A 25,890-nucleotide genomic window follows, 5' to 3' on the forward strand; every position below is an offset into this window, starting at 1 on the left:
ACATATTAAAATGTGGTCTCCCAACTAAAATATAATTATTCAGCATGATTTAATACACCCACCAGTCCACTAACTCACAAGTTAATTAGCTCAGTTTCAAAAGGTTAAAATGCAGATGTAGGGGATGACTGATCTCATTAACACCATGATCAAGATCTTTGCTAAAGAGGTGAACATCAACAGGATGCCTGGAATGACAATCATTCAATTTCATCATCCTCTGACAGACTGAATTTCATCGTCACAATAATCATCGGCAGGTCTGATCGTTATCTCAGGATGTTATTTGACACATAAACTGATAGCAGATCAGATTAAGTCAAGGCACTCCAGACTCTAGACAAAAAAAGCCAGCTCAGTGAAAGACCTTTTGGTCTGACAAATAAAAAAATAAAAAGCTTTTCAGAATAACATCACAATCAGTAGGATGGGTATTCTTTATAAGCGCAAATTTATTGTAATTCAAAAGATAATTTTATGATTGATAAACAGCTAGATGCATGACACAGCACATGCCAAACAAAATGAATGACAGCAGGTCGCCCACAGCAAACAAGTGAGCCGTTCGAAGTCCCTGTTTGAATTAGTGACATGTCTCTTGCTCAGTATGTGATGTACATCTGCTTCACAGCAAATATGCTTAATCTACATCCCATTTCATCCTGTCAATGTCCCTCCAGGCATTGAACTGACAGCTTTGAGGCTGCGAATGCCATGTTCTTGGTAACAGAGCCCCAGTGTGGAGCCCGATTCAACCGGGGCTGATTTGCTGCATGGCTGTGCATATCAGTGGAGCAGGCTGAGGAGCAGCAGGGATGGGTTCAGGGTGCTGAGCCTCCAGTCATTACATCTATCACTGCCACAGCTGGGGGGTTGGAAACATGGACAAAGAGATGGATGTGGGTGTGAGGTTACAAGTTAGCTTAGGGCAGAGGATGTTTATGACAAGCACATGACGAAGAAGAAGAAAAATAAAAAATAAAAAGGATGCAAATAATGTTTCATCTTGGTAGGTTCTAGTTAAATTACATATAGATATATTCTTAATTGATTTGTGACATCTTTGTCATGCAAAAAAAAAAATACATAATTTAAAAAGGGGAAATAAAACACTGAAATAGCTACAGAGAAACGAGGAATCAGAGAAATAGTGGGAGGGGAGGGAAGGAAATGAGGGTGTAAAGTATGCATGATATCAAGATATGCCTGCTGTGATGCGCCGGAGCTGAATCACTGTGAGCCAGAGTACAGCTGTGTGTCATTCAGCAGCTGAGGAGTTATTCTTTTTAGACATGTCCAAGCTGTCCAACGTCTTATATTCAGGGTTTTCAAGTCCAAAATAAAGCTAATGTAAAGTCCGTTGTTAGAAAACCAGTTGTTAGAAAATGTAAATAAATTAACCTGTAAAGGAAAACTTTGAATGTTCAGCTTTCGGCATCACTAACTCTTGGAAGCACTGTAGTGTTAAGACTGTAAATAATATATGCATACGTTTGACATATGAATTTAACGAGCTACCACATGTAAGGGAATAGTCTGACATTTCTAAAAACACGTTTTTATCAAGAGAAGATTAGAAGACCGATACCACTCGCATATCAGTTAAATATGGAGCTACAGTGAGCTGCGGTATAGTTTAGCACAAAAACTGAAAATTGGGGGAAACAGATGGCCTGGCTTTGTCCTCCATCCCTGTACAATCGACGTTTAAACCGTTTCTTAAATAACACCCAGGAGGATTGTTTTCTGCATCAGTGCCTCTGGTAAGGTTTAGGCACAAAAAACACTTGGTTAGAAAAAAATAAAAGTTTGAGTCAAAATGAGGACTTGGACCACCATTTTGTGTCAATATTTCTGGGGATTGACATTTGAATTTCTTTCTCCCCACATGGGTTTGTAAAACCCCCAAATTCTTAAACTGGAGATGCAAATACAATTGTATTTGAATGCATCGTCCTTCACAGATAGTACTGTTCAATAAACGAGTATGAACCTTTTTATTTGGTCACACTAATTGCCTGCCTTCTTTAAATTGTTCTTCTCATCTCAGAATCCCCAACAGAAAATTTCACACAAGAGGTATTTTTAATTTGATTAGGATTCACCACATCTTAAAATCCATGACAGCATGCTGTATGTTTGCATGGGATGTTTAATTTTGCAGATAACAAAGGCCCGAAGGTTGAATTATATCAACAGGAATGTCAGGAGTGCCATCAGCAAGAGAAAAAAGTGGGTTAATTTTGTGCCAAATGGCACATCCCAGTGTGGGTGTACTGTAGGTCTGACTAGGTCCAGACTATTTCTAGGGAGAGAGACACAGAGAGAAATGGATGAAGTGGGATAATGAGGAATGTATTCAGCATTGATCTAAATTGCTCCATTAGAAACTAACTGGATAATTAACCAATAAAATTACAAATTAAGGTTTTATGTGGGAACGGAAATAGATCATTTTTACAACTTGACGTGACATAAAGGTGGGGGCCACATATCAAACCTGAATGTGCCACTCTTGTGTGACTCTGTGCTCCACCTTGACCACTGGAGTCCAAACAGCCTGGTCGAGCCACAGCAGACACTCAAAATAAATACATTTCCTGCAAACAAAACCATGGTCCCTTATCAACTCTCTGCAGCCGGGAGAGGAATCAATGAAGGAGTCATTGTGTGTGGAGACTCTCCTCTCTCACTGGCAAGTTTCATTTTGTCGGGCTGCTTGCATCACACTGGTCAGAACCTGCCACTGGACAGCTGCTGCTGGCTCTCATCCACTGCTCTGCTGTGATCACCAGAGGCAGTGATTATTTCCAGGTGTCAGGGATGTGGATCGGATGGGAAAATAATGTTCACCACCCTATCTGTGGCAAAATATGAGGAAACAGAGATGGATAAAAACAGATGAACTGAAGTATCTTCTCTCTTTGCTTCTCCTTTGGGTCAAAACCTGCCTTCAGGTTAATGTGGCCAGAATTTAATCTCCCACTTAGATTCAATTAATTCCCAGAAACAGGACGACTCTTACATCTGTGTTACTGGCAGTGTTGCACGTACGGAAAAATCTGGCCATGCGTGTGCAGTTATGAGGAAAAAAAAGTGGAGTCACAAGCCTCTTTCTGATCTTGAGGACACAAAATATTTAATTCTCTCCTCTCTCCCTTTTATTATAATTATGTATTGGTTCCAAAAAGCCAGCACCTCATTGGGATCAGCTGGAGGAACACGGGTTTTCAACTCTATAGTGCTGTGACTGGATGTAAATTGTCCGTTAAGTGGTCCTTAAACCCTCCCGCAATGTAATAACCAATCACAGGCAGAGTGTCTCTCCTGCTGATCTAATCGAGTATAAACAGTGACAAAGAGGTCGGGGGTGTTGGGATCGATCAAACCATGGATCAAACGGAGGACTTTCAATCAGGAGACTGCTGCTCACATTCTGTGAAAACAAAAGTCATAGACTTATTTTCAGTTAATTATGCAAGTCAACATACGTAATGTATTTAACTTATGTGATGTAACATTCATTTTAGCCCAGATAATCATCTTTTCTATAACCAAGTTGTTTTGTTGCCTAAACAAACTGCCAAAGTATAACAATACCATGACGACAAAGATCTGGTATGTCTGTCGCTGGCACGTCCCAACGGCCATTTATGTAATTGATAACGGCCTACTAAAAGGTTTAGTAGGCTCCTACTGGCCCATATATTTGGAACAGATGGGTATTGATAACAGCTTATTCAATAGTCTGATAGCAGTCCGATCTGATACACTGAAAAATAACAATCACTTCAGTGTAATGATGATACATTATCAACTCGTAGGAAAGTTTATTTTTATTGAAGCAGTTTAGATGTGCTTTAAATGCATTTAACTTAAACAATTAAAGCCTGTGAAGGAAAGGGGAGTCAGAGAATGACTTCGCCATCTCTTTGGATTCTTGGCAGACTCTAATAATCAATATTTTACTTCATACTTCTGATCCCCTAAAATTGAAGAAACCTGAAAAAGATTCGATAGAAATATACAATAACTATAATAATAATAATAATAATGTGCTTTAGATATAATCTAAATAATGATCCCTCCAGTTATGCAATCCGCACCATCTGGTTCATATAGAGCTTCTAGATCTGTGCAGGATATCAGGTATACATTGCTAGTTCACCTTAAATCATAGCTTGGTTGCCTATTAGGACTCGGCTTCCTGCATGGGTGAAATAATCGGAGCTGCTACCTTGCTCTGACATAGCCCCGGGCCTGTACTTGTTCCTACTTTCCTTCACCACCTGCCTCTCTCGTTCTGCCTCTCCCTCCCCACACACACAACCAGGACATGGCGCTGTGACTGTGAGAACACGGCTTGTCCTCAATACAGAGACACAAATACACAGTCGGTGAAGACCACAGTTTTGTGCAGCTTCGCTGTTTATTTAAGCTGTAATTTGAAAAAAGAATCGATTTTTCTACACATGAATATCGTGGGACTGCTTTGAAATATGTGATGTGCTACATATTAGTCTTGTTAGAGCTGACAACTCCATCTGAACTGATCTATCTTCTTTCTTTACCTCTTCCAGTATAAACAAGTGGAGCAATACATGTCCTTCCACAAGCTTCCTGCAGACATGCGGCAGAAAATCCATGACTACTACGAACACCGCTACCAAGGCAAGATCTTCGACGAGGACAACATCCTGAGTGAACTTAACGATCCGCTCAAAGAGGTGAGACGACTTTTCTCTTAAGACCCGAAAATGAATTTCAGCATCAGCTCTTTCAGAAGCTCCTTCACTTAGGAACATTTATAAATCTTCAGTTTCCTTTTGAAGGCTGTGATTTTATTTTTGGAACAAGTTTAAAAAAAAAAAAAAAAGAAAAAAAGTTCCTGACAGGTAGGTGTCACAGTTTGGGAACATGAATGAGTTTTTTCCCTGAAGATGTGGAGTGAATCTTTATCTTGCAACTTTAAATGCGCAATACCCAAAACTGAAGTACCAGCACTTGTCATCTCGCCTCACAGGGTCGAGTAGAAAAACAGCAAAACGGATTTTCCTCAGCATCCTGGGTGAACCCAGACTGAGCGTCCATCAGGATATGAAAATATTCTGTGGATGTGTTTGATTTGTTAAAAAAAAAAAAATTGCTATTTTTTTTTTTAATCTAAATTATTAATAGTGTGCACAAACACATTGTCACGCAAGCCCAGGATTAACTGAACAGTCTGTGTAATTTACCAAGAGAGGTAATGGGAAGGAATATCACAGTTTACTATAAAATCAGTGAACAGTTTTTAGGTTCTTGGCTGAACTCCTCGTGTTAGCACATGACATGGGTAATTATGCAAAGGGTTAATGGAGAGGGGAGAAATAAAAAGCAAAGCAAGCACAGGAATCACGACCATCTCTAATGCAGCCCCATTAAGTCACCTTCAAGAGTGCCGGGGAGGGGGAGGAGGGGGTTGGAGGGTGGAGCTCCTGCACGTTCCCAGACACTTGCAAGGAAGGTACAGGGCTCTAAAAGGTACCACTTGCAGCACAAAAACACCTACAGGCTTAGTTCACTGTGTGCAAGCAAAGTTTTAAAATATGCATCTAGACAGTGTTGCGCAACAAAATCTGTTCCCATGGGAACAACAAGGTAAAAACAAAGGGAGTCGCACCACAGCAAAACAGGATACTTTAACAAGCTCGCATCACCATTTCAGTGAATGACATTAAGATATGACTATTATGAATTATTGCAAAAGTCTCTTTCTCCCAAAGAAGAAAAAGAAAGCAGGTTAACTGAGAAAGTACCTTTCAAGTAAGGACCACATAGTGCTGCACTTTATTTTAGTGTCAGGCTTGATTTCTGTATGAAAAATTACATTCCTAATGAATGCTAATGTTGTACTCCTCGCTCTATGGGGACGAACTGGTTTCCCCCACGTCAGATGTGCCACCTGTTTACTCCACATGTATAAAAACTAAGGTCTTTATCTGCTCATCTATCACAGAAGGAGGTCACTTTCAGGTTGACAGAGTAATATCCTCATAATAACTATAATAAGAGGATGTGTAGTTCTGAAATATGACATCATGAATCATATTAGAATAAAAGCAACAGTACACTTGACAAGCTGTAATAAATCCTAGCTTAGTCAATTAGATACAGCTCGATTTGTGAGCATGGAACAGCTATTGGCACCTCCTGTTTGTTAGAGGGAGTGTATATTTCATCCAGTGTGAACACTGCTTTTCCAGGCTTGGCTTCAAGGGGCTATACGTTTTGTTTTGAGAGTTAAAAGAAGAGAGTTTCTGGCCTTTCCTCTCTCATTTAGCAGTCAGAAATCAATTAATGCAGCTGTAAAGCAGACTAACATCAGTAGAGCCAGACAAATGTCAGGCAGGCTGCCTGAGATGTGAGGTACCTGAGCCCGGCTGATTGCCGCTGAGTGTTGGCTCGTTGTGATCTGGCGGCTGCTGACTTAGAGGTCGATTTGGGATCAGAATCAGCTCCACTTTTGCAGCACTCAGACGAGCTAAGAATCCAGAATCAGTTAAAGTATACTTAAAGCTGATTCTGGTGTGTCATTTATCACAAGACTTGCATAAGTTTGTCAAACAGAAATGGCAGAATTGGGCTGCTGCTGATGACTTGAGCTACTCAGACTACCTGGGATTTACATGACAAATCTGCTTCAGTGGATAAGACAGCTTTGGGTTTGGTGTGAGGTTGGGTGGGTCAAATGTAACGATGCTTTCAGCAAAGACTTCAGGTAATCATCACCGCTGCAATTGTGGAATTAATTCAAAAACAAATGTCTACTGGGAGATGACAGTTAACATTTCTTCTTAGTGAAAATGAAACACAGCAGTCTAAGTTTTTTTTTAACATAGTATAGACCATTTCTGCATTTGCAAATCTTCTCAAAGAACTCCCTGGTGGTTTGAGAAAACTAACTTTCTATCACAACGAACTTTAAAAAAGGAACCTTTGTGTTACATTCAAAGACACTGATACATCCAACAATTAATTGATTGTTAGTTATGAAACAGTATTGCATGTTTGAACTTTCAGAAACCCCTACGTAAAACACACACAAGAAAACACCTAGAAAAGAGGAAATATGTTTGTTGTTCAGCAGCCACGTCCCAGAAAGTCAGACGTCAAATTGCCCATTATTAAACAAACAGGGAATATTTTCCAACTGTACCTGCTTGAAACTGTATTACCACACAATGACAAATTGCCTTTGACATAAATAAGACGGGAGTAAAAAAACAAAACACGCACATTGTGTTGGATTGCCTGTCATGCACAAGTTTGAGTTTTCTCCAAATTGACTTTCAGACTGGAGAAAAACCCATAACGGCAACATATAAAATATATATCAATATAATGATGTGAAACATATGCCTTTTGGAGCCGAAATATGCAAACAGCAGGCTGCATATAACCTGATAGCCAGACTGTTTTGCTGTTCTGCGTGTCCCCTGCGACCCTCCTTTCCTGGCCTCTGTTTAACTGCCTCTTATTCTCTGCCATATGACAAATCTTTAAATAGACAAAGCCAAAGATTGTTTCCCCAAGAGGAATATCCTGGCCGGGCATGAAAACTGCTTACTATTTAATTCATTAGTTCTGGTGCATGATTGAGGTCAGAACCCCGTGGCATTAGCTGACACCGGCATCCGAGGTTGAGCTCACGTCTCCTTGCGTTGCCCTCGTATAGCGTCACGCAGATTGGTTATCTTTTCCGTTAATGTCGTGTTGTCACTGGAGGAGAGTTATCCCTCATGTTGGGGTCAAAAAAACACACTGCTGCAGATGCCAAAAATTCCATCTGCGGAGCAACAGAGATGTGTGTGTAAACAGACAACAACCTCCTAATCTCCTGCCGGGTCTAAGGGGACAGGATGAGACCAGAAAGATGGCCTGCAGCCGGAACCAGAGGGCAAACTCATCAGGATGTGACACATGTGCCAAAAACTTTCTTCTCAGGAGAGATGGGAAGTGCTTTAGACGTATTAGGGATAAAGCAGCAATATGCATCCAATTCATTTATGTTTGCAGATAACAGCAGCAGAGATGGAAGATTTGTGGTGGTGTTTTGTGTCAGAGTAACTGATGATCATTTTTCACATTTTAAGGTGGATGTAACTGAATAATTTCAGGCGTGATCTCATCCGTTTCATCAACACTTTCTTTTTTTTTACTCCACCAGGAAATTGTCAACTTCAACTGCCGGAAGCTTGTGGCCACCATGCCTCTGTTTGCCAACGCAGACCCCAACTTTGTGACAGGGATGCTGAGCAAGTTGAAGTTTGAGGTTTTTCAGCCCAATGACTACATCATCCGAGAAGGCACGGTCGGGAAGAAGATGTACTTTATTCAGCACGGTGTTGCAAGTGTCATCACCAAGTTCAACAAGGACATGAAGCTGACTGATGGATCCTACTTTGGAGGTGAGCATGAAAAGATCTGAAATTAAATTGTAATTATTGTTTGTAACAATAACCCTTATGTAGTTTTGAAACGCCAACATGAATTATATATGTTGGTTCTGCCATGTATACTGCTCACAGTCACATACATTCCTACTCTATGTTCCTACGGTATTATACGCAGACATGAGACTAGCCCGCGGCCGTGCGTTTGATGCTGTTTGAAGTTAAGTTATTGTAAATGTAGATTCTCATTAACCACTGTTGGACGTTTGTCAGCTTCTGTGGTTATATAACCTCTCATCTGGTTGCTGGAGTGGGCCAAGGCGTGGATCAGGCATCCCTTAGGACACACAGTAGTCCCTCCCCCACTCCTACTCTCTCACACACACACACACACACACACACACACACACACACACACACACATATTCTTTCCCCCCCCCCCCCCGTATATGTTCGTGCTGCACTTACTTGGCACTAACATGAGCAGCTACCGTGGACGCTTCTTCTGTGTAAAATCAGAAGCAATTCCCTCGTTCGGTCCACTGTGCTCTCGCTTTTCATCTTCCTCTCCCTTTTTATCGACCATATTCCCTCTCCAAAACATTACAGAAATCATTCATTTTTAAAATGTCAAATGTAATTTCATTACACGTTGTTTACCCTGACAAAATCAGCATACAGACATTGTCGTGTCTGCGTGAAAGCAAAGCAAAGTTTCCTATTTTAGAGGTTCTTGCATATTTTATCTCCTGAGTTCATCCCCACTATGGAAGGAGGCTGAGGAGTCTAAGAATACCTTCACTTTGGTGTGTCTGTTGCATGCAGTTCATGTTTCACAGGCGAGCTGAGGAAGGCAGTGAATCAAAAAAGGAATGAGACGTTTTTTTCCCCTGCTTGTTCAGACCAAAGCGTCGCTGTCGTACGCCCTCTCATACTGCCACTCGGCTTGCAGAGCTACCTGCTTTAAACGTGGGATTTCCAAAGGAGGAGGGCATCTTAAATTCTGCACTGAGTCATATAGTGATTTATGGCAGTTGCATGGCAGCAGCACATCCCATTCAAGCAATGTATCCTCTGGGGCTACAGCGCTGAAATATTCTGCTAAAGAACCATTGTGGTGAATAAAAAGTAGATTATGTTGTATGTATAAAACGAAGGTGAAAAGTCAGGAAAACACTTTGGTTAAGAAGAACAGCAGTGAATGTGAGTGCTTTTATTGTATAACCGTTTCAGAGAAAGGGAATACAAATTTAGAGCACTTAAACTGGCTGTTGTTTCCAAGCAGGGGATTAAAAATATTTCTGGGAGCTCATTGGGGATTCTAGTAAAATTATTTAAATGAACTTAAAATTAATTTTTCATCATGAAAACTTGATCAGCTGTTCTGGATCTTTGCAATAACAGTCATACATTAAATCAGTACCATACATATGGCTAGCACAGAACGAGTAGGCCATTATCAACAACTTATTATAGAGTATCAGCGATAGGCGTTCAGAACGCTCATCATCACGGTAACAACGAGCATGCATTTGTGAATCAGTCGCAATTTGATTAAGTTAAAGTAACAAAACTACTTTTTTGTAGACCTTGGTAACAAAAACATGTAACTAATTTAAGGACTGTTATTTTCATCATTAATTAATTTGCAGACAACTTTCTTGATTAATGGAATAAATGTTTTCAAGAAAAGTAAAAATGTAATTGAAATAAGTCTACAGAAAAAAACTTCATCCCTTCTCCCAGAGCCTAAGTTCACATTTTACATTGTTTTGTCTAAAAAACGGCACAAACTCCCCCAAAGTTACAAGTTACTATCAAGAAAAGCAGACAATCCTCACAATTAAGAATCTAGCAACAGCAAATGTCAGGTATTTTACTTGATAATGGACCCAATCAATTATCAAATAGTTGGCACCTCATAAAGTGACCAGTTAATTTCAGCTCTAGCCTGAAGTATCATGGAAGTATGTACTAAACATGAGAAAATTACTTAGCTTCCTGCGGGAGAAAAAAACCAATCAACTGTTTAAGAACAAGAGTCTGAATTAACTGTTCCCCAAAAACTGACCTGTCGAGACCCTATTTATAAATTCAGTAAATGTGTTGAGGCAAAGCTTTGTCCAAAACATTTTAATTGTTACACTACAAATTATTAATTAACTTGGTTGTTTTCTTTCCAATGTGCTCTCATTCTGCAGTTTCACAAATAACAGCTCAGTTCCTTTAGCAACAAACTAAGTAGTACATAATTAGAAATCAAGATGATGGAGTTTACGGTGAAAGTTCGGGTCATCGTCTAAAATCAGCTCAATGAGAAGAGAAAATATGCCTAGAACATGGAGAACACAGAGTGGATGTTCCCATTTAATGAATCATTTCATCTTTTAATTAAAAGATGTGTGTGTGTGTGTGTGTGTGTGTGTGTGTGTGTGTGTGTGTGTGTGTGTGTGCGCTGCATCTGTCCGAATAATAAAGGGCGCACTGCTCATTTTGTTGTGCTCCGTCAGTGCCCACCACCTGCTGTTGCCTTCTGCCCTGCTGCTGGTATTTTTACCCCTTTTAGTAGATGAGCCCCGAGTCAGGAGCAGCTGCCGCGCCAGGCACCTCACTCTTACCCCTTTTTCTCAGATGATTCACACTCTCCTTACAACCAGGCCAACGCGTGGCCAGAATGAGAAATCAGTAAGGCGGAGGCTGCGACAGAGACAGAGACAGACAGAGGGGGGGGGGGGGGACGACAACGCTGACCCCAGCCACAGGAAACTATTAGCATAGCAATGAGCGGGACATCTACGAGGGCAGTAGGTCACAAAGAGCCTCCAACCATGCTCAATGCAACACCTGCATGCTAAAAAGAGGTATCACAGTAATCACCGCGGGGCCTGGGTGAAGGGGATTACATATTGGTGTGCTCTGCAGTGAAGTCACTGAGAGGCTGAGGGACTAACAGAGTATAATGCTCGGACAATGACAGACAGCAAATGAAAATCCTTTTTGGGCTTCGATGTCTTAGTCATATGGGACTCCCTCACCTCAGTCGCAGCGAGGGAGACAGAGCTGGTTGCCATGAGAGTACATGACAAATGAAGTGATGGCAAATTATCCTCAATGACCCTCAGGGGTCACCGGCGATGCTTTGTGACAAGGCAACAGACACGTGTCAAACCGCATCATGAGAAGTGTTACGTGACTGTAAACGCCATCAACCCAGATCTGGTGTCGTGGCGGGTAGTAATTTGCAGGGCATCAGTTATTTTCAACTCACCAACTCAACTACTGAACGCACCATTGCAGACCCGAGTCACTGGCTGCGCCTAGCTAAGCAACACATTTTGCTCCCTATGTTGCCACACGTTGTGTCTCGGCCTGTCACGGTGATTACACAATCACCCGATCGCTCTGATTTGAGCTGACCGCAATCATCCTGCGTAATCGTTAGAATCGTGTCCGTTTATCGGTATGAAAAAAAACAGCTTGATGAAACTAATAGTGATGTAAATATGACATTTCTATGTCCACATGGTTTGAGACGTGACATCATCTCGTTGACGTTGTGTCGCCCCCTGCTTCTTCTATGGTTTAATGGCACATGGTTTGATAATTAGCGCCACCAATTGTTTATCTGGAGGCACTTAACTTCTAATATTTGACCGATCGCATCTCAATGAGCATCTGTTGACATTAACATCATGGATTTAGTTGCAAGGACAAACACCACAGTCAATAAATCACATCTAAAAGGTGTATTATTAAACTATAATTAGGCTTTAACTATAATAGTGTCATAAAATGAACAGGAAAAAGCCAATGCCAATTAATTATCAACTAACTTGTCTCCCATGCTCTCTGGTAGAACAGTGTTTTAATCAACCATAACTCATTGTATGTCTTTCTCTTGGCTTGGCTGTTTCCCCATTTTTGAAATTATATTTAACATCACACAGGTTTTTTTTTCTCTCCCCGTGTCAGCCTGTATTAACAGAGGTACCACGTAAAGGGAACCTTTCCATTGTAACGGCGTTAACACCTTATTCACACCCACAGCTTGAAAGTGTTGCTCGCACATCTTGCACACTCTGTGCTCTATTTTAACGACAGCTCACAGCGGAGCCAGGAAAGATCACACCATAACAAGTTAACATTTGACAATTTAATGAAGATGGAAGTTGTGCAGCAGACTGGACAGAAGTGCAAATATGGGCGGCGGCCGAGTGGAGTTATGACATAAACAGAAGAAAAGGAGAATCAAATAATCAATGGATAGTGTTTTAAGATAGAATTATACTTTTTTCGCCCTCTTGTGAATGTCAGATGTTCCCATCACACATCAAAATTCATTTCTCTCCTGCGAGCTAAATAAGATGCTGGAAATCAACTTGGTGTGCATGTTTTTTTTCAGGAGTTATAATCCATCTTAAATGGAGCAGTGTCAGGTCGGCACAGCATTACGTTCACTTCTCATAAATGCACTTCGGGAGCATTTTACCTCCAAGACTTTTACTAGTTATGTTGTTGTATTGCTACTTTTTGTTCTGGTAAAGGATCTGAGAACGTCTTCCACACCAATGACAATAATTAAAACGATAGTTACAGAACAATCCTGATTATAATCGTACAAACTATCACATCCACATCTTTGTATGTTGCAGCCAGGTGTCTCGCAGCACAGTCTGTAATACGAGTCATTTTAGTGTGTATGGTGTGTTTGCATTTTATTTAAAGACAGCTAAATATAACTGGAAAGAAGATGCATTTTGTGTTTTTACCAGATGTGACAGGGTCTGCAAGGTTTATTTTGATGCATTGTTCTCTTCACATCTCGTCACATCAGAAATAGGGATAGAGGAATGCTGTGAAACCATATCCCTGTTTAGCTCTACAATATATCTGATGCAGTGCAGCGATGCAATGATGCCTGACAGTTTTTGTAAAGCTGCCTATCGTATTATGCGACTAATAGCCCTCTACAGGATGATGAACTATCTTAATATAAAGCAAGTGACAGCGCTGCTGATGGGCTTCTCACTTTATGCACATACACATTAGCTTGTGCTCCTGTACCCTCTGTGCTCAAGGTTCATCTGTATGATAATATGCACTGTAATTACTGAGGTGATTACCGTTATGTTTGTACTCTCTACTCCTGTTACCGTTTCTTCATGTACCCAAATTGTTTACGCTCTCTTGTTTTCCTTTGTCTCTCTGTGCTTCCGCCATACAGAGATCTGCCTGCTCACCAAAGGCAGGCGAACAGCGAGTGTGCGTGCAGACACCTACTGTCGACTCTTCTCCCTCTCTGTTGACCATTTTAATGAGGTGCTGGAAGAGTACCCCATGATGCGACGTGCTTTTGAAACTGTTGCCATTGACCGATTGGACCGCATTGGTAAGGCCTACATCTACTTAACTGTCCTGTCCGATTGGTCGATCCTCTTGCCTGTCATCGTGCCTTGTTGTCTTGTCTTTATCAGTATTTGTTTGCCTTCTTTCTTCATAAAAGCATTGCGTCTGCCATCTTGTGCTGCATGACCTGTATGCTATCTTTTTTTTAATTTTTTTTTTTTTTTTATTTAGTCTCTTTCTTTGTCTTAAATAATATTAAAGGAAAATGTTGTTGTAACCAGCATTAATCCTTCTAAAGAACCAAAGTAGCGGTTTGTGGTTGGATTAATTGGAAGGGAGTGCATGTCGCTGTCCGGGAGGGAGTCAGTTCGCCCCCTTGTTGGTTTGGTGTTGACCCCCCCACTGGATGCCAGCGAGTGGATGGAAGCTAACCTCACATGCATGTGTGTCTGGCCCTCTTTCCACTCATCTGCACTCCTGGGTATGAGCAGCACCCCGCCCCATATGAGAGTTCTCAAAACCAACCCGACACAAACCCAATGACATGAAACAAAGAGCAGGGCCAGGTGGTAGAGAATCATAAGGTCCCCACGTGCACCAGGTCCCGCCCACTTTCATAACAGGCAGCAGCCTGTGTAGTTTTATTCAGCAAAACTGTTATTTTCACTGTGTAATAGAGAAATGTTTATAGACGAACTCATGACAATTTGTAGTTAAAAAAGAATAAGTGATCATAATTTTGACCAACCCAGTGTCACAGCAAAGCGTGCAATACACCCGTTAGTCCACTAGAGGATATTGTGTCACTGTCACATTTTGCCTCACCTGGACGTGGAAAGTAAGGTGCCTTAAGTTAGACACCAAAAAACGTCATTAGGTTTCGGTAAGATTACGGTTTGGGTTCAAATAAGTAATTCCACTTACTTACGTACATTACGTAAGTTAGCTAACGTATACTACACAAGTTAAATGTTACATTATATAAATAACCCTTCATTGACCCATGTCATATATGCGTGTACTTTTCACACTTACGTGAGGCAAAACGTGACATTGACACAGTATCCTCTTGTGGGCTGATGGGCGTATGACATGTTTTGGCTTGATACAGGGCTTTTCTGATGCACACAGCCTTGTCACAGTTTAAAAAGGGGCACATGTATGGAACACAAAGAGGGCAATAATTGGTTACTTTGATCCAAATGTTCTACCACTCATTTTTGTAAATGTGTTTGGTCTGCCATAATACTTTTTATGACATTTTATTACAAATAACCTGACAGTGATAATTAAGAATGTTTCATGTAGAGTAAAAGTTAAACACACTGTTACACTACTTTTTCCAAGTAGGAAAAACATTTTGTGAGTTATCAGTACATGTACAATGAAGATGATTCTGATCATTTGATGTCTGAGATAGTACCGTACATATTTTAAGATCTGGTAACACAGTCTGACCTAACCCCTGACTTGGGTAATCTCATTAGTTACTTTATTTTAAATAACACAGTGACATCTTTATCCTACGTCTATCTAGATAAAATAATTTAAAACGTCTCAAGGCCACTGTAAAGTCTCTAAAGCCTCCTAGAAAAGTTCTAACTCCTTATATAACATCAGAGGATTATTGAGCGCGGCTTGAAGTAACGTCAGTGCTCCAGAATCCTTTTGGTTTTACAAAGCTACATCATGCATGAAAAGTATTTCCCATGTGCAGTGCACAAGGCTTGCACACAAATTCAATTAAATGACAATAAAGTTGATTTATCAAGATTAGATTTAGACTTTATTAATCCCACAGTGGGGAAGTTTAGTAGCCTTTTAATGTCTATTTATTTGAAAAAAGAAAATTCATAAGAACTCCAAATATAACTTGTTTTTAAACAACATCCCCTTCCTCCCTTTTGCTATAACAGAAATAGAAAAATCTATAATGAACTTTGTGGCTAAATCTTATTTCTTTTGAAGGTAAGAAATAAATCTCCTCTGAAATGATTTATGGTCCATATTATATATTTATATATGTTCGTATTCATATATCATATATGGCTGCTACACTGACAACCTAAGCAGCTCATTATCATAAATTAGCCACACCTTCTCGCTGCATTACCTCTGGCTTTACTAAGAGACACTTTCTTATCCACAGTCTTTTCTTATACATATATAGATAGATTGCCGACAAAGGCCACAATGTTTGGTGATTTGTTCCCAGATTATATTAACCAGAAAACAATAATCCCTGAATAAAAACCTAAAGTAGGATTTGCTTAATGACAGTGTGCCAATGTTGTCTCATATCAGTGGTTCAGCTTTCAGTCTGTATCTACTTTTCTGTCAGTTATTGTTGTTTTTCTTTGTCATGGCTTTGTATTTGTGTATTATTTTGCCTGAGACAGGCACATCAATATTTGCAAATTGCTTTGTGACCGAAGTGTTGACTCAACATTGAAATACAGCAGTGTCCAAATCAATCAGAATCCAACAACAGATGTGTGTCATCACTGAGACATGTCCTCCTCAGAATTACGTTCATATACAACTATATTTTGAGTTGGGGGGGTGTAATGTTGCCTGGATGACTGGATTGTGCCAAGACAGCTGAAAAAAATGTAAAACACATCTTCAAACATGTAATATTAACCACCTTTGTATAGGTTTATATAAAAAAAAATCGACCAAATGTTCTTGGTTTTTTAGATTTTTGTTCCTATAAAATCTACTCAATGCGACTGCAATATTGTTTGGGTGTTTTTCAGTGGTTCCCAACTGATGGGTTGCAACCCAAAAGTGAGTCCAGGGCTGGTTTGAGTGGGTTGCAGGTGTGTGTTTGGGAAAAACAAAGTTAGAAGAAACATTTTTTAACTTCTATTTCAAAGCCTACTGTTTCTGTGCTTTTATTTTGAAAGATCTACATGTCACACGATGCAGCACGTGTGCAGTAACCATTTACTGCCAGCAATGTCATGATGGTAACGACCAAAAGTAACATCGGCATATCAGTAGTTAGCTCTTCTTCCACCATTTTCAAACAGGGTTTGGATTAGATAAATCTGAATTTTTATATAATCCAAGATGAATCTGCCTATCTATTCAACATTTCAGACAGTTTATTTTAGATTCATGAAACTTTATGAGTATGTCCATTTTAAACGTGTTTGAAAAGCATATATGCCTGTAATTCAAGAAAAGTCAGACTTTTATTTCGTGGGGCTTTTAGTCCTAAAGTGGCACTTTTGTTTTTTCGGTTTTTTTTAAATTTCATGTTTATAACATCAAGGCATTGTGTACTGTGGACCTATTTTTTTTGTGGGTTAAAATGTAATGGTTTGAAAAAAAAAAAAAAAAAAAATTGGGTCATGATTTAATGACTAAGGAAAAATGTGGGTCGTGATGCTCGACCAGTTGAGAACCACTGGTATAGTTAATGTTAGGCAAATAAATCTCCTTTGTAAATTTCAGGGAAAGACTATGATCATGTTGAAATTTCACAATGCTTCATAACATTTCTAGTTTGATGCGATACACAAACCCTCATCTCTGGCTTCGCGCTGTACTTCCATCCACCCAGGCTTCAACGAGAACACTTTTCGTCACCTTACTGTATGCATTGCAACACTAAAAACTATGATTTAAACACGATATGAACGTAATTCACAGGAGACAAGGTTCCACTTCCCTTGGACTACAATAGTTCTTAAAAACTAAACAAAAATCTTCACGTCTTTTAGTGAAGTGTTTGACTTTTCTTTCACTGTGCCCTTCACAACATGCCCTTTGACCTCAGTCCTGATCTACTGTACATTTGCCCTTTTTAAGAGAACTACCAGCTGAGTTAGCTTTTCACTAAACTAAGTGTTGGAAAATGAAAGCTGTCCACTCTGACTGACACCTCTCAGAGTGAGAACGATTCAATCCATCCTTTCAAATTAACCATGAAGGGGTTTTTGTCTCATACGAGGGAAGATACTTTGTCATGATCCGTGCTGGTTGTATCGTTTCTATATATGAACTGCATTTGGTTACATGCTTGTCTTGCTCTAAAAAGGAAAGAAAAAAAGTAACCATGCTTTGAAACCGATAACATGTTGCACATTTGACATTATCTTTTATCTATCTAAAAATGATTTAACCAGGAGTCCGTCTTGAGACGAGCACATCTCGTTTTCAAGAGTGCCCTGGCCGACGAGTAGGCATCAGGTAAACACTTTATTCCAATTCCAATATTCGAACAGGGGCAAACTGACCTATTGAGGCTTGCTAAATGGATCCGGTCTCAAATTCATCCTCCAAGAGTTTGACCGCTTGCTGAAGGTTACATTAACTGTATAATTCCTGCATCAGTGACACATAACTCAAGTCACCCACACTAGTCCTACAGATATTTTGATGGACACATTCAAAATGTCAACAACTAAGACAATCAAGGAAACAAAGAGATCTCATTCAGTGTTACATGCCATGTTTATGTTGTTATAGATTCTTCACAGAATAATCTAATGGATTATGAACACGTACTACTACACATATTGGTGTGACATTTGTATTTAATCTTTGAATCCTTTGTTCAAAGTCTTTTCACGAATGAAATCATGTCTGCAGATTAGGTCCCATTTCATTATTTATTCATGTTTTCACCAAAAGAAAGTTTGTTTCTGATTGTCTGCCTTAAAAAATAAGTTTGATACCAGGCAGGACCTGGCTCCAATAATAAGAAAAGCTCATCCTTATGTTTAAACTTTAACTTGGAACATTTATCTTTAGACAGAACATTCGAGGGCGATCACAGATTTCCAGGACTATTCCTGTTGGACACTAACAGAGTGCAGCACAGTGCACAAAGCAGGGGAAGCTATCACCTTTGTGACAAAGTATTTCAAGTTACATTGCTTGATCAACATCAGCACCTGAATTAAACTTGTTTTTGTGACCATTCGTACGTGTGTAATTGCGAATTCAACGCGGATTTGAACAGAGTGCACATAAAATTTGGTGTCAAATTGAACAGAGATAAGTTGCAGGAAGGTGAGAGGCAACAATTGTTTTGTGTGTGCGAGAAACGCAGGTTTTCAAAACACTGTGAGCGAGTGCAATGTCTTCTCGGACAACCAAAGAGCCATCACACCACGGTTCAGGTCATTTTCACCGAATGTTTTCCATCAGACATCTCAGAACATCACTGTAGGATTCAGTGTTGACAGTCAGACCCTGGGAGATAAATTCAGGGTGCGTAAACCCACAAATGTTATAGAAAACCCAGCTGGTTGCACTCCTGGCCTGATGCACCGTCTTTGGGTTTGGACAGTGATGTTCTTCCCCTCTTGAAGCACAAATGCCAATCAAAATACCTCTGGCAGCTCATTGCTTTAATGACATACTGTAGATTTTCTGAAACATTTCACCGTTGCCAATTTCTATATTTTGACACAAAATTTGATGCGTGTTCTCTGCCACGGTGAAATCGAAAATGCGCACAAGCAAGTGGTAAAAAAAAAAAACAACTGAGTAACTTGGGTGCTTTTTCTTTTTTTTTAATCAAGCAAAGTAACTTGGCATACTTACTCATGGAGGTTTTGGCTTCTCATTGCTCTGTGCATGTCACGGTGGTGCACTCCATTCTTGTACAACAGGAGCAGTCTTGAAAATTTTGACATATTGAAAAATCAAGAAGGGCGACAGCCCACCAAAATAATTTTCTCAAACATATTTATACCAGTTATCCCTTTTAAAATGTGCTCTTTGGTAATGGTGTACTAACTAACTAAGAATAAGCTGAAGAAAAACAGCTTTTAGTCGAATCTACAGGTTACAAGTTCAGAAAAAAAAGTGTATTTTTTTCTGTAAAGCCATGAATAACTCTCAATTTGTCTTAAAAAATATTTCTTTAATTTATTTATTTGACTAATGCGGTCTTCTTTATTATTATGTTTTTTTTCTAATGTTTCTAATGTTACGTGTTTTGTTTGTTTGTTTTTTGGTTGATGTGTTTGGCTTTCAGACAGTTTTATGTGTTTATGTTCAGATTTGGGTAAACGATGGTAATTTGACACAATCATATATCTTTTATTTCAAGTTTACAAGTTTTTTTATGTAAAGAAAGAAAACATTCTTTATCCATCAGTGGTGTTTACATTTTGTTTATGTTTTTGTTTGGTTGTTTTCATTTAGTTTTTTTAGGGATTCTATTTTTCTATGTAGTTTGTACATGCTAATATAGTAGCAGGAGTAAGAATATGTTCAATTAACCTGAGGTGCACTGCCGTAAATAACAATTGAAGGCCTCTCCAGTGACATTCATTAGCATTCCAGACAGTTTATGTGGAAATTACACACAATGTTTCATGTTTATCAAGTCTGTTTGCCTTTCTGTGCTTTGTTATAAGGTATAGAGGAAGTTCAAATCAGTGGTCAGAGTAGGACAGTAATTGTTTGTACAAAGTGTGAATCATAATACAAATGAAGCTCACATTTTACCGTGTGTGTGTGTAAAGTATATTTCGTAATGGGACAATTGAGGCAGTTCACGTCGTGGTAAAATGTTTTCAGCTCTGCATTTGTTAGTTTAGCTCTTTGTCGCCATTTCCTGTGGTTCAGTCTACTGAACCTCAATTGAATATTAGTTAACTGAATTAAAGTGATATTTTTAATCTTTACAGACCATGCATACCTCTAAATTCTACATCCCAGTATCACACAAAGCATGTAATACATCAATCAGTCTGCTAGAGGATAGTAGTGTCATGTTTTGCTTGTGTGAAAAGTACACGCATACCGGTTTTCAAGTCCATGAGAAAGTAAAAGTTCTATTGTATTTCTTTTAAGTTACGTAAGTAAGTTAATAACAAATCGTATTCAGCTTACGTAACGTATGTAGCTTTACTTATGTAAAATTACTTATTTCGACCAATACCACAATCTTGTCCCCTAACTGGGTACTTTTAGTGTCTCGCCCAAACCAAGTATTTTTAGTTCCTAACTATAATGAAACTGCAGCCGTTTCAAATTTAACCTAACACACATGCATGGACATGTAAGACAAAACATGACACTGACATGGTATCCTCCAGTTGACTGATGGGTGTATGCTTGTAGCGTGTACGCTTTGGCGTGATGCCTGGTTGAAATTCCACCAGTGCTTAAGAGACCTTCACAGGCACTAAGATGAATCTTTTGGATGCCAATTTCTGCTGCTGTAGTCATGAAGCAGCATGAAAAAAAACAGCAGCTTTCCTAAAGGTTAATGAAGTGAAACAATTTGCTTCTCAAAATAACTCAATTGTTAGTGTATATATAGCTCTTAAAGTGTCTGTGTATCTTTTGCAAACCCTTAACTGAATCATAAAGAGGACGAAATATGAAAGAGAGATCAGAGGAGGAGAAGAGGCTAAAGAGGGGCAACAGGAAAAGCAACAGATAAGACAGACTGCACACTGTAACTGTAACAGTGCCAAATACATATACAGACTAAATGTAAGTGCTCGGAGTTCAAATGTGTATCAAAAATAATAATATGATAAAATAATAGTATTAGTAATTTAATATATACACAACTGAGTTCAGTTTGTCTGTCATAGCAGTGCACCATAATGGCACTGAAATCCTAACAAGTCTCTTGGAGTATTCGGAGGTCATTGTCAAACCAGCAAACACTCCCATCCTGACAGTTTCTGGTCAGAAAAATAACGAATACGTGTTGTCCTTCCAACCTACAGAGTTTAACCCTATCACCTTTAAAAATGCATTGAAAACAACATCGTAAGTTAACTAGTCTCATAGTCAGTACGTGGTGTTTGTTATAGCTCTTAACAACCTGACCCCGTAGTGATTGTTGCAGTCAAAGTGAACAACATCAAATGGAGAGCTTGATTTTGAGAAAAATGATAGAAAACACAACATCAATCCTTTTTCAGCTGCAACAGCGCCTGTCTTTTGGCTGAATGCATGGCTTACTGGCAGCCTTGAGAGGAGAAAGACGTCCAGCAAATGCTGCTAAATGGTAAACTCGGTGGAGAAATCTTCTGCCCTCAAGGACAGAGCTTAATGATTGATTGACTGCAGCCAAAGCCTTCAGCACACTAAAAGTCCACTCTGTCTTCTTTACCGACAACGCTTCACAGCTTGTCGATACACAAGGTCAACAGTAATTATGGGAATCACATCCTCGAAAGACATTTGGACATAGTCATTCAAAGTAAGGATGTTAAATAGATCTCTATTGTTACAGTTGTCCCCAAATGTGGCAATTCTTTCTTAAAAAAAGACCAGTTTCAAGACATCCACTTTGCATTTTACCACAGTTTTGCTCTCAAATTCCCCAAAGTGGTTTGTGTCTTAAAAGCCATCTGTCCGGCCTTTATCATCACGGTCCATGACTTGTGACAGGCTGGGAGAAATTTTCCTGTGGGTTTGTTTGTTTACTGTGTTAAATGAACACTATTACTATCATTTAATATTGCACACAAACTGGCTACACAGAAGCATAACAACACGGTGTGGTTTGAACGTTCTGCTTTCTAAAATGGATAATAATCTTCACAGGATCACATGCAAATTGTAATGATAAAGAAAACATGGCAATCTGTGGTAAACATGCCTTACCTTACCTTTATTTAATGTTATTTATATTTGCCATCTGTATCCACATAGAGTAAGGTCTATTAGTGTGTTAGGTTTAGATCTTTGTGTGCTTGTTTTTATTTTACTTTGTCTAAAACCTTAAAAAAAAAAAAACCAGGTTATTCCAAGTGTCCTTGTGATGTTTTCTAGCTGAGTTGTCAATGTGATTTAAATAGACTCTGGCTTTAAACTAATTCCTAGAGCTTAAGACTTTTTGTCTTTTCTTCCTAAAAAATTGTCCAGTAAAATGATGTGTGGGTACAACTCATCAGTATTCTTCTGTGTTTCACTGTCGACATTAGCACCTCCACAGTCTACGCTATCATGTCACACTTTCAGTAATCTTTGTCTCCTTATGTGTCCTTCACTCCTCTCCAACTGTATATTTCCCATAGTCATTACCATTAAGTGTCCTTCACACTTTTTATTCAATATAACAGTTGTTAGTGGATTTGAAAAGATGCAGCTTGTAAGATTGAAATTGCAGTGGAATGTAATTATGAATTTACTAGAATCAAGAGGTTAATTTTGGCATCTATTTTGGGAAGACACAAAATGCGCTAATACTTAAAAATACAAGCTGCGTCTTTATTGTCCTGAATCCTGCCTTTTTCCTGTGGTGTAGTCTGACCAAAGTTTTCCATGGCTGTATATGTTCACCTCTCCTGACTGCACCCCAACAGGGAAGAAGAACTCCTTGCTGCTGCAGAAGTTCCAGAAGGATCTGAACGCCGGCGTTTTCAACACGCAGGAGAACGAGATATTGAAGCAGATTATACGTCAGGACAGGGAGATGGTGATGATGGTGGACCGCAAGCAGTCAGTCACCGGGATGAACTCAACACCAATGTCAGGAAACTCCATCATTAACTCACCAGCCCAGCCGCCCTTCCAAGCCTTTGGCTCCAATCAGCTCCAGCAGTCCTCTGTTCCCATGACCTTCAGTGCATCGGCGATTGCCAATGCGTCTGCTGCCCGCATGCTGCCAGCCGCTGCTGCTGCCGCTGCCGCTGCTGCGGCACAAGGGGTTTACCCAGCTCCCAGTGTTTCCCATGGCAACCTGCATGCTTCCTCAATCAACCCACAGGCCCCACTCCAGCAGCAGGGAGCCATCATGTCACCCTGCTCCTTCACGGCTGCCATGTGTAGTCCACCCGTGCAGACCCCTTTGGCTGGCCGGAGCTTCCAGTACGGCTCACGCACAGCCTCCCAGTTGTCACTTATCCAGCAGCCCATTGCCCAACCATCTCTATCAACACAGCAACAGCTTGCTCAGCAGCCTGCTGTGTCAACTGCAGCTGCAGCCTCTGCAGCCTCTGCAGCACAACAGCAGCAGCAGCAGCAGCAGCAGCAGCCATCACCTCAGCAGCAGCAGCAGCAGCAGGTACCATCACCACAGCGGGGAGACATCCACAAGAGCACACAGGCTCTTCAGTCAGGCAGCTTGAGTCGAGACGTCCGACAATTATCCGCCTCCCAACCATCACTGCCACATGACACACCTTTGGGGCCCAGAGTGCATCCGACCTCGGGAGACTCTCTGGCCTCCATCGTGCCACCGTCGGCGGCGGCGATGCAGGGAATGAATCTACAGAGTGGCATCCGCACCACAGTTCCCCAGCGAGTCAATTTATTCCGCCAGATGTCGTCAGGCGCCTTGCCCCCGGTGCGGTCGGCCGCGGCGGCGGCGGCGGCGGCAGCAGTGGCCGCGGCGTCATCATCCTCAACCCAGCACAGGGAATCCCCCGGATCAAGGAGAGATTCTGTCCTGAGCAGTACAGAGACTGAGCAAGACAAAATGCGTTTTGCATCAAATTTATGATCCCATGTTTCCCTTCCCTTTCTTTTTTTAAACTTAAATATGTTTCAATTCATTTTTAAAAATGGAGAAAGAAGAAAGGAGGTAAAAATGAGGAACTTCAGCAATTCTTTGTTTCTCTCCAAGTTTCTTCTAAAGTAACCTCATAGAGAACCTGTATATAGAAGCCCTTGTATTATATTTTAGACAGTTTTGTCTCCCTAAACTTAAGAATGTATATTATACAGATACATCTCTTTTCTTTGACACCATTATACGATATAAATATATATATCTATATATTTATATATAGATATATATCTATATTTATTTATATATATATACATAGAGAGAGATATAGATATAGGTATATATATCTATATCTATCTATATATAGAGAGAAATATAGGTATAGATATCTATATCCATATCTATATATATATATATATATCTATATAAAAATGGAGATGGATGGATGTGTGTGTGTGTGTGTGTGTGTGTGTGTGTGTGTGTGTGTGTGTGTGTGTGTGTGTGTGACCACGTGTAAAATCCAACTACAATATTGGCAATGGCAATTTAAAGCTGTAGTATAAAAATGAGTCTTCCTTTCTGAGAAATATAAAGAATTATATATAATATATGAAGGTTTTTTTTTTTGTTTGTTATTTTCTTTTTTTTAACTGGAATTCATTGTGGATTCTGACAATGACTTTTTTTTTTTGTTGTTTTAGTTTTTTTACCAGAGGGAGAGTAAAATTATCTTCTCCTGTTAAGCAGCTTTAGTCACCACTGTGGAACAACAAAATGCAAGCAACTCCGACAAATAATCTCAAAAAGCACACACTCATAAAATGAATCTCATACGAATTTACTGAAACCTCATTTCAAGAAATCCACACAAATACTGTAACTAAGTATTATGTTGCTCTCGGCAACAAAAATACAATCTGCTGAGCCTCTCTAACTCCACACAGCGGCTCACATACAAACCATGACAGTGTTATGGGTCCAAAGGGAATAGATAATAGAAATGCTGCTTTCTTTGTTTATTTTCGAGGAAAATGGAATGTGGAGACAGATATGGATGGATGCTATTGTTTTTCTATTTCTAATTTCAGATGGCTGAGATGTTACGTAATGTTGCTTAAAATTTCTGTGTATATTTATAATATTTATAAACTAAAGATTATCACCATTATGCAATAGACTGTGACATAAAGATTACCTATATGTGTGCTGTAAATAGTTTTGTAGATCTAGTATTTACAGATACTGTGTGGTGCATTCTCTATCATAACAATGTCTTACTTCTATCAGGAACCTGGAAATCATCTATATGCGACAAAGGTTAAGTGACAAAATACATATGTTTCATAAGAGATAAACAAACCTTAATGCAATAGCTAGCACTACTTGATGCTGAGAATTGCCTGATTGAAGGACATTTATTTATAATTCCCTCTCTTCTCTCTCTGTATACTACTCTTAGTCCTAGTATAGATTCTGATTTCACATCAAGTGAACATACAGTATACAATATTTACCTACAATACACAACTTGATTTCAGTGTCATCCTATTGAAAGTAAGTGCATCCTTTTTTTTTTTTATCACCTCACTTCCCAAAGCTTCTGAGGATTGTTTTACGAATGATTCTTATCAACTGTATTGCTTCGGGGTGAATATTAAGCTTTCA

The 25,890-nt window shown here is 39.6% G+C and overlaps 1 protein-coding gene across 1 annotated transcript in view; it reads left to right on the top strand.

Annotated features, from left to right (window-relative positions):
- LOC138210922 (potassium/sodium hyperpolarization-activated cyclic nucleotide-gated channel 1) overlaps nucleotides 1-25,213 on the top strand; it is a 64,611-nt gene extending 39,398 nt beyond the window's left edge. The window contains exons 5-8 of the mRNA XM_069170362.1: nucleotides 4,581-4,727; nucleotides 8,210-8,450; nucleotides 13,660-13,824; nucleotides 23,081-25,213. Coding sequence (XP_069026463.1) covers nucleotides 4,581-4,727; nucleotides 8,210-8,450; nucleotides 13,660-13,824; nucleotides 23,081-24,219 — 1,692 coding nt within the window. The 3' untranslated portion in view covers nucleotides 24,220-25,213. The remainder of the gene's footprint in view (nucleotides 1-4,580; nucleotides 4,728-8,209; nucleotides 8,451-13,659; nucleotides 13,825-23,080) is intronic.
- The last annotated feature ends 677 nt before the right edge of the window (nucleotides 25,214-25,890 follow it).

This window comes from Embiotoca jacksoni, unplaced genomic scaffold (genome assembly GCF_022577435.1).
Source record: "Embiotoca jacksoni isolate LCO1_2020_lvr unplaced genomic scaffold, fEmbJac1.0.p SCAF_10, whole genome shotgun sequence".
Classification (NCBI taxonomy): domain Eukaryota; kingdom Metazoa; phylum Chordata; class Actinopteri; family Embiotocidae; genus Embiotoca; species Embiotoca jacksoni.